This window comes from Cynocephalus volans, chromosome 7, assembly GCF_027409185.1.
Source record: "Cynocephalus volans isolate mCynVol1 chromosome 7, mCynVol1.pri, whole genome shotgun sequence".
NCBI lineage: Eukaryota > Metazoa > Chordata > Mammalia > Dermoptera > Cynocephalidae > Cynocephalus > Cynocephalus volans.
Genome location: NC_084466.1, coordinates 108,216,514 through 108,230,062, shown reverse-complemented (window position 1 = coordinate 108,230,062; position 13,549 = coordinate 108,216,514). Strand labels below are relative to the sequence as shown.

At 38.1% G+C, this 13,549-nt stretch overlaps 1 protein-coding gene across 24 annotated transcripts in view; it reads right to left on the bottom strand.

Annotated features, from left to right (window-relative positions):
• Window positions 1–13,549, bottom strand: part of ANK3 (ankyrin 3) — a 502,256-nt gene that overhangs the window by 77,113 nt on the left and 411,594 nt on the right. For all 24 annotated transcript variants that reach the window (XR_010024083.1, XR_010024084.1, XM_063103187.1 and 21 more), the window contains one exon: window positions 13,367–13,469. Coding sequence is in view for 22 of the 24 variants with exons in the window: in XM_063103187.1 (XP_062959257.1) it covers window positions 13,367–13,469 (103 nt within the window). In the remaining 2 variants the exon portion in view is untranslated. The remainder of the gene's footprint in view (window positions 1–13,366; window positions 13,470–13,549) is intronic.

Sequence of the window (13,549 nt, the reverse complement as noted above, 5' to 3'; positions counted from 1 at the left end):
ACCATAAATGGAAAAATACAAAAGAATAGGTGAAAAAGAATAAAATATACAGAAAATAGTCTGAGATGTGTAACACACAGTGAAAGGTTTTAACATAGGTGGAATTGGACTCTCAGAAATAGAAGAGAAGAGAATACGGGAGAAGCTATATCTGAAAAGAGAATGGCTAAGAATGCTCCAAATCTGATGAAAGGTATCATCCCATATACCTTTCATCAAACCCAAAACAAAACCAAACAAATCTTAATTTTTATCCTGCTAAAAATCTGCTTCATATTGAAATGCCAGTAAAATGACAATCAAGTGTTTAAAAATACAGACACACACACACACAAAGGACAAACAGAATGAGAAAAGACATCAGCAGAAAAGCAGGAGGATTGGTTGAAATTCTCTTTAAAACACGAGTTGATCTCCACAATCCCCTCATTGATTGATTTATCAGTTGCCAAATAATGACATCCCACCATTACCACCACCACCACCCTGGCAGAAGACTCAAGGCGTAGAGGCTTGAGGCAGAAGACTACCGGGTTAGAGGTGCCATACTGAAAATGAGGATTAATTGCAAGTTTATACACTGAACGTTTAGAACCCCAGCCTTCTTCCTTTACTGGTCTCCCAGGCACAGACAGCTAGGGACAGAGCCTCTAGGCAGAAAATGGGAAGTCTCTGAGGATTTTGACCTGCCCATTAGAATTTTCCAGTGAAATGTCCCAGGCTTATTACTTTAGTGAAAATCATGGATGACAAGCTCTACACCATGCAAAGAGCTTCCAGAGAGCTTATTAGGGAGCAGACAGCTAAGTGCCATTAGACAGTTGAGAAAAGCATCTAATATGAAAAACAATAAGCACCAGAACAAAAGCAAATTGGAGGAAACAGGCTTTTCAGAAAGAAGAAAACTTAAAATTTTTATTAATATCCAGAGAGAGATGAAATCTTTTTACACCTACGAAACAATAGAATGCTTAACAAAAAAAAAAAAAAAGAAACATTTAGAGAAACTCTTAGAATGAACTCTTAGAAAGTAACAAATATAATAGGATTAAAGTTGAAAAAGAACACACCTAGAAATTAGGGGGAAACTTTTAAAAATAGAAAACAAGAGAGAAAATATAAGAAAGCAAAAGGATTAGTTCAAGAGTTGAGTCCCACCCCCCCCAAAAACAGTTATAGAAATAGAAAACAGTGAAATAGAAGAGAAGAAATCAAGAGAATTTAAGAAATGTTCCCGGAGCTGAAGACATGAGTTCTCAGAGTAAAAGTACCCACTGAGTGACCAGCACTACGGATGCATACAGACCCCACTATCGCACATCAAGAAATTTCAGAACTTGGAGACAAAAAAAGATCCTACACACACAGAGAAGAAAAATGGTCACAGATGGAAGACTTCTAACAGACTCCTAACAGCAGAAATTGAAGGTACAGGCAATGGAGCAATTCCTTCAATGTTCTGAGAGGAAATGATTTTCAACTTGGAATTCTATAATCAGCCAAACGAAAACACAAGTGTGAAAACGGAAATATTTTCAAATATATAAAACCTCGAAAAATATATTTCTTATGCACTCTTTATGGAAACTCCTGGAAGATGTACTTCACCAAAACAGACTAAACCAAGAAAATGGAAGGCATGGAATCCAACATGATAGAAAACAAAGGGAATTTTCATAGTGAAAATCAAGGAAGACCCCAGAGGGCAACTGTGCAGTGGACCTCCAAGGAAGTGACAAGAAATCTCTGGGAGAGACGAGTTAAGTAGATGAGATTGACAGAACACCTAATGGGGGTGAACACACTGACAAGAGATTTGCACAACTGGGGGACAGTTTGTGGGCTGGACTAGTGATATGTGCAGAGAACACCAAGCAAGTGAAAAAACTATAGGGAAAATAAAATATTGTGCCGACAAGGAAAAGCAATCATAATGTATACCACATCTGTAAATAGCATTTACATATCAGCATTAAATACTGATATAACCAAAATAAAATATAACTGTTTTGAGAAATGGGAGGTTGGGAAGTGTGCATGGTAGGGGAGAGGAGGTATAAAAAATTTTAAAGCATCATCTTCCTTTTGGGGAAGTCAATAAATAATTCCTGAAATGGAGAGAAGCCAACAAGAAGCAACATACATGTATTATTTAGAGACACGGAAGCACATAGTAAGTTGTCTCTGGGGAGGAGACATTGGGAATTAAAGGTGTCTATGTGAATTCTGCTTTTTTTTTTTTCTAACAAGTGTGTCTCATAGAATGATAGGGCTTTTTATTTATTTGTGTAACTTTGATAATAACAACAAACCTAAATTTAAAAATTACTCGGAATTACACAGGTTTTAAAAAAAATAGCCCTGAAATAAAATTGAAAAATAATTTATATAGCACTTAGGTGCAAGTCACCATCTGACTTGGTCCTAGGAAAATGCAAAAATGAATGAGGAACAGCTTTGTCTGCGTTCAACGGGAAAGGACACATCCAGTGAATGAGTGTGCAATTAAGAGTCTAATAAGAGTCCACACAACCAGGATCCTAACCCCAAAACAGCAATAAACCACTTCTGAAAGTTCCCACATTCTTTATGGGTTAACCAAAGATGAAGTGTTGGTTTTAGCCTGGCCTTATTTACCAATTACTTATACTGACTTTTGGAGGCCCTAACCAACCAACCTTCAGAGTAGGGCAAAATATTTAATACAAAGTGGTGCTGCTGCATTAATGTGGGGGGAGAAGGGGGCAAAATACAATTCTTACATTTGGGTCCCTGAGGATATTTTTCACAAAGGACCATTTTTTTAAAAAAGTCCCGATAAATAAATAAAATCACTCCTCTTTGGTAATTACAGTAAATTATTTACCTTTGGTACTCTTAGAAACATGCACTGGTAACATTAATTATTGAAGTGATAAATTATATCACACAAAAAGGTATCACCGCCATCATGTAGTATTTATCAAGGTGCAGTGTGCCAGCACAGTGGGATTCCACATCCCTTGAGTCCTTTCTTAACTCCTTTATGCTTGCAGCTCTATGCCACTCAATGCATCTTCGTAATAACACAAATGAACAAATGCCATACTTGGTCAAAGCAATGAGCTATATATATGTCCCAATATCTGTCCCAAACAGTTACACCTAAATGTGTTTTTAGGTGTCATAGTAGTTCTTTTGAAGTTTTGGATTGTTTTCATCATAGAAGTTTACTCAGGCCTAACTAAATTTTAATAATCTAAATACAGGCAAACAAAATGAATGCATTTTGTCATGATGAATATGCCCACTATCCTGATTTGATCATCACATATTGTACACAAATACTGATAGTCAACTCTGTACTCCACAAATACGTATAATCAATTATGTTTCAATTATGAAAATAAATTTTAAAATAAGGCAATTCAACTTAACCTGTGGATAGATACTGAATTGGTAGCTTTATTTCCAAGCCACCTGTCTCTAAGTACTTATTTCTGCAGAATAGAGTTTACTTAAACTGAAATGTAAAATTTCAACTATTTATTTATTTTAATAAACAACAGGAATTTCAAAATGGCCTGACATGCTACTGTGCATGGCACCATAGTACTAACAACAAGCTTGACCTCCATTTCGTTACTGAATAGACATTTCAAATGATAAACAGAATGTCACATATGATGATGGTTAAAGATGAACCAGACCTGGTTCTTAAGTTTCCTACAGCAGGGAGGGCTGTTCCAGGGTTTAATGGAAAAGCTTGGCTTTGAAACTGAGTCACAGACTTGGATTTGGAAATTGCCTTTGCCACTTGTTAATGGAGAACACTCTTGCCCACTCCCGAGTTTTCCATTTTGGAAAGGCAACTCAATTGTGTAACTGTGGGCCTCTCCCTGATACTTTAAAGTAAACTTTAAGTAAACTCTATTCACTTTGGCCCTGAAAATGTAGAGTGATTTTTCTGAGTGGTAGATTTGGGAAAGCTGAGCTGAGAAGGTACTGCTCAGACCCAGTTCTCTTTCTCTTGGGACTAAGCATGGTCACAGAGAAGAGGCATCCTCCTGTGCTTCCCAAAGCCTGCCTCTTGTGAGGGGTATGTCTGCCCTGGACCAGCACTGCTGGTCACTGGGTTAGGGGAGTCTGCTAACGTTAGGGGTTCAGTGAGCTTGGCTCAGACACTAAGCCAGTCCTCAACCCGACCTACATCAGGAATAAAGGAGATATTTTGCCTTTGACCTTTCCTTAGCTTTACTTATTAAAAGCCCTTTTGGAGAAGCCCCAATATCATTTACTGCTTTTGTGATCCTTAGCATGTTTCTCAATGTTTCTCGTCTCAATTTCCTTATTTTCAGGTTGGAGATTAGTTGATACGGACATTAAGGTGTATGTAAAGGGCCGGCCCTGTGGCTCACGTGGGAGAGTGCGGCGCTGGTAGCGCCGAGGCCGCGGGTTCGGATCCTATATAGGGATGGCCGGTGTGCTCACTGGCTGAGCGTGGTGTGGACGGCACTGTGCCAAGGGTTGCGATCCCATACCAGTCACAAAAAAAAAAAAAAAAAAAAGTATGTAAAAAGTCTGGCACTTAATTGTCAGTGTTGATATGGAATTACAATGTTTCCTTATATGTGAAAGCCTTTTATACTTTTCAAAGGACTTTCACTTATTTCAATTCATTTGTTAAAGTACGATAATTTATGGAAGAAAACAGCAAAAACAAGATCAGTCCAATCCCAGCATTGGGCCTTTATAGTTATTTAGGATGCTTTTATCAAACCAACAGAGCCCATTCAGTTATAAGAATGCATCTTATAAATGCCTATGTCTTATTAATGACTCAAAAATGTTTAAATTCCTTTGTTAACAGCACTATCACAACTTACTGTGTATCAACTCAATGATAAGGACTGTCCTAGGCCTTTACATTCGTTTTTGCTTTGAGTCCTCAGAACCTTTTAGACCTAGGAGTAATATTACACCCATTTCACAGAGGAGGAAACTGAGGTTCAGAGAGACTTCAAATATTTGGCAATACAAAGCGAACACCTAGCATTGGGTAGCTTTAGCAGAATACTAAAGAAAAATTAAGACCTTTTACTTCCATGTCAAAAATAATATGAATAAGCACATTTTTCCTCTTCGAAGTGATGTCAAGAATACTATTAAAATCAAAATGCACATCATTCAATAGAGTCCAAAGCCTGACTAATGATGATATCACTGTCTCCAAGAGCTTAATAGTTTCCAAAAATAGTTTCTCACTATCCCTATTCATCAGAGGAAAGAGGAGAACAAGTACACACTGGCCTTACAAATGAGGACACACCCAAATGCCCTGGTCTGGAAATAAACATCTTAGCAGGAGAGAAAACGGGCAGGGGCAAGAAGGCATTTGCAGGAGGAAAAAAAGAAAAAGAAATCCAGTTAACTCGAATATTAGGTAATCCTCCAGGCTGCTGACTGTCCACCCTCATTGCTGGGTGACACCAGTTAAGGTCCAGGTCTGAATACGCAGGCTCCTTGTCTGTCAACTTTGCCACCTCTGTGAGCCTACAGAAGGCGGTCCTTCAAATTAACTGGTGGCCTAGACAGGCTAATGTTGAGAGCAGCCAAAAGACCTCACGAATAACAGGTCACATGCAATACCCAGTGCACCTAATATGAAAAACTGTAAACACCATTTATTTGAGTAACAGCTGGGTGATATAAGCAGACTGGGAGCCCAGGAAAGCAAAGGCTTGTTGAGGACAGCTCCACCCTGTGGACACAAATTGGACAGGGCCAAGGCCGGAGGAACCCATGTGGGTGTCAGTTCCCTTACACAAAGAATAAGATGACTTGAGTTTGAGTTAGGCTGTGTCATTCCGTAGCCCAGTGAATGGCAAGTTACAAACCTCACTGAACCTCCACTTCTGCCTTAGAGTAATGAGTAGATAATATTAAGTGCCCAGATCCACTGGGAGAATGGAATGACTCAAGTAATGTAAAAGTGATTTGAAAATTTTAAATTGCTATGCAAACAAAAACACAGATAACAATAATCCTAATACTCCTAGATTTTTAATAATTGATGATCATTTATTTCTTAAGTTTATATAATATTGCTTTTAGGATAGAATGTGCATTTTCAGACTAAAGGGAGAAGTCAGAGCAGCCCACTAGATTAAAAAACAATAACAGTAGTGTTTTCGTTGTGAGAAATACTTGCCTACACCTTGACTTTTTCCACAGCTAATATGCTTTACTAGGATCTGCCATCCTTTGCCTATTAGAGTGGCTCTATCATCCAGTGACCAGCGGGAGAATGGGTTCAAGCATCTGTCAGACCTAATAATTGTGTGACCACCTAATAACTGTGTGACACTGGGTAAGTTAAATATAACTCTTCCCAGCTCCAGTTTCCTTGTTTGTAAACTGGAAATGATAACACCTATTCCATAAGTTGGCTGAAGGCATGAAATGAGATGACCCACTTAATAAAATGTTGTGACAGGTACTGTACTAAATATAATTATTGTGATGTACAGTGGATATTGAGTGAAATGGCAAACTGCTACCCAAAAAGATAGCAGGTTTGGACATACAGCCCAACTACTTGGATGCATTCTTTTAAGAAATGGATTCCATAAAAGAAAACCCGTTTCAAGCAGCAAAAATAAATAAAAAATTAAGGATTTACCATCATAACAGGGAAAGCAAGTCTTTTTTTTTTTTTCCTCTAAAGTATTTCTTTTCTTGAAGCCAACTGTTATTACTCTTAAGACTTATTTTATTTGAGACTAGAATATAACCTATAAAGAAGCTTGTTTGTTTGGGATTTCCCAATCTGATTGATTTCAAGATAATTTTACAATGAACGTCAATAAGAAGCTGAATCAAGGTCAGCAAGGAAACTGAGCATGTCAACATGTCAACATCCAGTTCAAGACGTCTAAACTAACTGTTCTACCTTGAGTAAGTCACAATACCAACCCCTCTGCCTTAAAAAATATCTGTAATCTTGCTGACCGATCTTCAAGAGGTGTTGAATGGATCACCTTGGCAATGCTGGCAAAGCACTTTGAAGAGAGAAAGCAGCATATCAAATGTCACTAGTCAAAGGTGCTTATCTTCCGGGGACTATCTCTAGCAAATCTTTAATCTGAGGCTGGCTACCTCCTGCCACCATGCACATTTCTGAGCCTTTCTTAGAAATTAGCTTAAGTGAGAGAAATAGGAAGGTTAATCTGCTGGTGTGTGGTGGTGAGGGGTGGAATGGAATTGAGAGGTAGAGGAAAAACTGACTATTAGCAGCCTTTTGGATTAGGTACTTCTTCTCTTTTTCTATTACTGACATAATTGAAAATGACTAGATCTTGAAAAAATAAACATGCAGTTTCTCCTGAAGAACCCTCCAATTTGCACACTACTTGCTAATATATCAAGTAGTTCATAGCATGTTATATGACTAAATATACATAAAACCATCCTTAGTCTCAAAAAAGAACAAGTGCAACCCAAAGAAACCGGGATCCGAGGCCATGAGATAAATGAGAAGGGTTATGGGGTAGAAGACCTGACAGCCACCTTCACATACATGTGGCTAGAACGAGGCTTCCGTTATCGTTTACAGAATTTTCTCCACAGTCAAGATCCAAATGGCCATTGCAACTGTTTACACGATACTCTAGTTAAACCTTCTAAACTGGTCACTGTTTGAAGGCCTGCCACTTGTCCCATTAGGCATAAACCATGTGGGCAAATCTGGTTGAAAGAGAAAAACAATCCAGTCAGAGAGCGGGAAGACCAAGTAGCTCCCCCAGTTCTCTCTGTTCACAGAAGCACTGCCCCTCAATCGACAGAAGAGTAAGGAAATGGAAGGTGTTCACAACACAAGTGGTACCTGGTAAGGGACTCCTTTCTAGAATGTTTTCTTTGGAAATACCCACGTTTATAGCTGTGTTCTCAAATCATAGCTCCTTTTCTTATTTTGTTAAAATTTGATTGATTGATTTATAGAGAAAAAGGTAATATAATAGAATCTCAAGGCTGAATGGCACTTTAAGATGCTAGAAGATTTTCTATGTTGCTATTGATATGTGGTTGTTCATGCCACATTTAACTACCACCAACTGCAAGGATATCAGTGAGGACAAAAAACCAAATTAAACTGGCTTAAGATACCCCCTTCCCAGGGGTGGGAGGAGACTGAAATTAAATTTCTGGTTTGTATAGCAAGAAAGTCTGGGAGATGGTAACTTCAGGCATGGCTAAATCTGGCCACCGCTCAAATGACGGTAGGAATAATTTGTCTTCATGTTCCACTCCCAGTAGCTTTGGGCTTATGTCATCTTTACAGCTTAGCAACCGCAATAGAGTCTGTCGTTTTCAAAAGGCTGAAGTCAAATTTCGGTTTCACTAGACTGGCTCAGATTTCACTTTTCACTCTAAAGTAATCACTGTAATCCAGGAAAAGGAACACTCTGAATGGCCAAGTTTGGGTCTCATCCTTGGAGGAGAGGAGATTTCAGTCCATTCTAAACTATACTGACCAAGAGACAGGCAGAGGGAGGGATGTGACCATCAGTTCCTGGCACTGCCACCTAAAGAGGTAGAATGGGTGTATGAGGAAAAAACAACCCATATTCACAAATGATTTCTCCTCTTCTCCCATCTTTGAATAACTATCAGAAATTATATTGAATTAAATGTTTCTGCCTACAGTCTACACCCTTTAGTTTTACAACTACTTCTAAGGTCATTAAAGGAAGTAAAATCAATTGGTTAGCCTGCTAACTATATGTAAAGCACTATCACACCTTCTACCTTATATCTATTAAAGATCAAGTATTTCACTAATGATGCCTTATGATGCCATAATTGTTAACCCTTTACTTTTCATAACTCATTGCTTGCATAGGTTATAATTTGTCAGCTTTTTAAAAGCACATTAAATAATAAGAAGGATTTGTTAGAGATAAACATAATGAAGAACACTGTTTCTAAACATAATCTTTCATGCTAAAAAATGGACCAACATGGTGGTACTGCATCCATATTAAGAATTTTATCAAGTATAAGATCCTGGAGGACAGACCGTACAACCCTTGGGCTCTTTACTGGCTTCTTTCTTGCACCGAGTAGTGCCAGTGTATAGTGGAGGTGTTAAAAGAAGGCAACATGGAGCAGGTGGCCAGTGACTCTGTCACGTACTAGCTGTGTCCCCTGGGGTAAATTGCTTAAGCTCTCTGTGCCTCAGTTTCTTTATCTTTTTAATGGAGCTAAAAAATTATTTTATGGTTTGTTGTAAATGTAAACAATTTAACACTGGTAAAACACTTAGAATAGTTCCTGGCACATAGTAGGAATTCAAAACTAGCTGTTTCACCACCACCTTAAGCACAGTACCACCATTATATCTTCTGACATGGCATCTAATGAACAGCATTCTATTTATGTAATGAGGACTGGCTGATCTGGATCATACAGAGTAATTACATAAGCCACACCCCAGGCAGTTGTTTTCAATAATTATGTCAGAAGAAATGAAAGCACCAGTCTATTATATTCATCCCAGACAATGAGACTTCAATTTAGGCTCATCTCTTTTCTATTTACTAACTCCTATTTGGAAAGGAATTTTTCTAAGCACAGATGTTGCTGTAAGACAATCTGATACACACAAATCTAAGCTTATAAAGCAAATATATTAGATGCTGATTGAGCAATACACATAAAGCTTCCAGTTAGAATTGCTTTAAACGAATGCTACCTAATTAGAGAATCACCTGTGGAGCTTTAAAAAACACACAAGGCCAGGAACCCAGGCATGGAGATTTTGATTCCATAGGGATCTCATTTTTAGAAGAGCCATAGGTGATTGATTCTGACGTGCACCTCCAGTTAAGAATTCTATGAATCAGTGGCTTTCACCCCTGGGTGTATTTAAAATCCCATGCCCAGGCCCCATCCGGGCCAATCAAATAAGGAACTGAGCAATTTTCATTTTAAAAGTTCTACAGGTGATTCTCATAAGCAGTCAGGGTTGAGAGCCACCACTTTAAATAATCTTCTGACAAATGCAAGGCATGATACACATTTTCAGAAGCATATCTACAGGTGACTCTTGACTAACAGGTAAAGGGAAGGTAAAAGAACAGGGAGTTCACGGATAACCCAATATCATAGTAAAAAGAGTCCACTCGACTATCCAGGGTGAATTAAGTGATTTACAGACTAATTATGATTAAGGGCTGGCAGGTAATAGGGATGGGTCTACCTCTCCTAATCCCCCTCCCATCTCTGGCAGGCATACCTGCCTTCAACCAGCATGGGTGCCTACACTCATCATCCAGGTCTCCACTGTACCCTGACCGTGGTTAATGTGCAAACTGATTACTCAGCAGGATAACAAAGAGGCAATTGTGCTTTTCATGGGCAAGAACTACTCTTGTCGAAAAAGAGAGCACATGGAGAGTTAATTTTTATTCATTTTCACCTTTACTTGTCAAAGCAACTTTAACTGGGCAATGACGGGCTAGTTTTAAGTCTGACAGTATCATGTATCATTACTTTAGGAATTCTAAGTATTTAAGGCTTCTTTTATGCTTTCTGACAAAATTATTACCGTGGAGAAACTATAAATTTATAAGTACAAAGTTAGAAGCATGAAAAACCTAAACGAATAAGTTTTCACCATTTAAATATAATATAAAGTGTTTAAATGTATTTCTGAAGTAAATGCTTCTTATTAGTCATACACAGTGCGTATGACTAATACCAGACTCTTCCGACAGCTTCTCTTTTGAGGAATTAGCCCTTTACTTCTCTTCTAGAAAAAAGGAGACACTAGGGACTAAAAAGTTAAATACATCTTTTTCAGAATTTTCCCCCTTTCCTCCAAGTTTTTATTTTGAAGGTGTTCATACAAATAAAAGTTGAAAAAACTATAAAGTACCTTCCACCTAGATTCAACAATTAACATTTTGCTATATTTGCTTTATCTGTCTTTCTATGTATCTACACACACACGCACACACACACACACATGCACACACACACACACATACACACACACGCATACTTTTTTGGCTGAACCATTTGACAATAGCTGACTTAACGATTACTTCATTCCTGAAAACTTCAGCATGCATACCCCTAGAATTAGCTATTCTCCTGAATAGCTTCAATACTATTATCACCGATAAGAAAATTATCTACAATTTCTTAATATAGTGTATATGTATATATAGTATATATAGTATGCAGTACATTTATAATAGTGTGTATATATATATATATATATCCAGTACATTTTCAAATGTACTGGATAAAGACTAAAATGTCTTTATGCCTTGCATTTTTCTTTCAAATCTCTTATCGATTTATCACGGATTTGTGTGGCTGAGTAAATGTGACATACTCATTAAACATGCTCGTCCCACAGTGAATGCCTGTCAGTTCATGGGGTACTTTGCAGTCATTAAAGAAAGCAACTTCCTATTTGTACAGTTATCAAGTTTTTGACTAAAGGTTTCAAGAGGTCCTATGCTCTCCGTTTCTCTGACTGCTCTACAAAAGTGTTCATGTTCACAGAGGTGTTTTTGAAACTGAAGCAGCAGCAAACTGACTTTAAGAACAATTTTACCTCAAATGTTTTCCTTGTCTTTTCTTTTCACAAGTCCTTAGTTCTGAGTAAATGCTATCCCTCCCTTCTCCCTGAGGTCTTGTTAATAGCTAACAGGTGTGAGAACCCTCAGAAAGCTGGACTGTAACCTTGTACCACCACAAACCATTTTACTTTAAGGTTGATGTGCTGAAGTTGGTGGTGATAGTGGCAGTGATGGGGGCATGGTGATGCTGGTGACAGAGGTCATGGGGAGGTCATGATGGTGATGGTGAGTTCGTGGTGATAATGATGATGTTGGTCCTAATTTCAGGTCTTTTTCCAAAGCAAGTATATATTCAGAAATATAAACCATAATTAGGTATTATCAGAATCCCTAGGCACATGTTTTATACAAGAGCCAAGTATCACTGATATCTCAAGAATCTCCTTTCACTTGAAATTTTATAAGTTTTGTGGGGTTTCCTCAGGGCATGGAGAATAGCAGGCATTTTTACACTTGTAAGTGTTAACAATATAACCAGTAACATCTCACGTCAACTGGGAACATGAAGAGAGCAGGATTACCGGAGTAGGATAATGACCACAGCCATCCAAGCAGAGTTCTTCAGTCAATCTCAACCACGCCTGGGCAATACCTTACACCCAAGAGCTTAGCTTCATTGTTTGAGACAAGTACATTCTCTCGTGCTAACACCCACTTAAACCCATGACACGCTATCGCACCTATAATCTTCATACAAAGGGTTTGTTTGACCAAACCCTGAAAGGCCACTGTATTTACCTCCATAAGACCTGCTTGTTAAGAATGTCCTAGAGAGCATAAAGTGATAAAATATTTATTGAAGGTGCCTGTGAAGCACAATGTACATCTGTACATCCGGACACCAGCATCTGCAGACATGTGGGAGAACCAAAAGTCTGAGTACCCACTGCTTAACCTCTAACTAAGTCACTATGACTCATTCATCTGCTCCGACTCACCTTCACTGTGCAGCTAATCAGTCAGTCCAGCGTGATCTCACCAATTATTTACATTGCTTAAATATTATGTCACCTTCAAAATTAGCTTTATTGTCCAGTTCCATCCATCATGAAATCACTACTGTGCACATTTAAAACCAGATACTGTGTATATATTGACATTATTCTAGAACCACCCTGAGCCCACATGCAGTGTGAGTACATTGCTGGGCCTTCTTATTTAAACCCAATATTTAACTATTTAACTGGAAAGAAGAAATCACACAAACACCGAATGAATCTATTAGAGATTCTCAGAGAAAGCAAAATACTATCGCATCCCGAAAAGGCCCATCACAGGCAGCTTTGAAGCTAAGGACTAAAAACATGAGTCTAATCTTGAAGTACTTCTTAAAAACCATTCTAACAAATTCCAACATGCATACCCACTTTGTTTAGGAAAATAAATCACTCATGTGGATAACGTCAATAACCTTAGCTACCAATTATCATTAACTCTCCTTAAAGAAATTTGAAACAGATTTGACCTAGAGATAAGAAAGGTATCTATGCTGTTTTCTAGGACTTTCTGAGTTCCTCTATGTGGAATGTGAGAAACTCACCTGCAGAAGAGAGGAATATTTCTGTTTACAGTACAATTGACTTTTTTTTTAACTAGCTAGTATCAGAAGATTTACAAATGCAAAGTCAAACATGCAGAAATATAAAAATGTTGTTGTCACTTGACGTAGAGCTTGAATCAATCACACAAATGAAAGTTTAACAATCAAAGAAAATGTTTAAAAGGATGCGTACCTGCTCTTTGGATGGCACAAGGAGTTCTTCGATCATCATGCTGTCCCGTGCATAGGAGCTTCTGTTCAAGGTGTAAGACCTATCCGAACTGAAGGAGCGGAGGCTGTTGTATTTATAGTTAACCATTCAACAGTGGTAGATGGTGATGAGATGAATAAAAGAAAATTAATGCATGCAACTTTA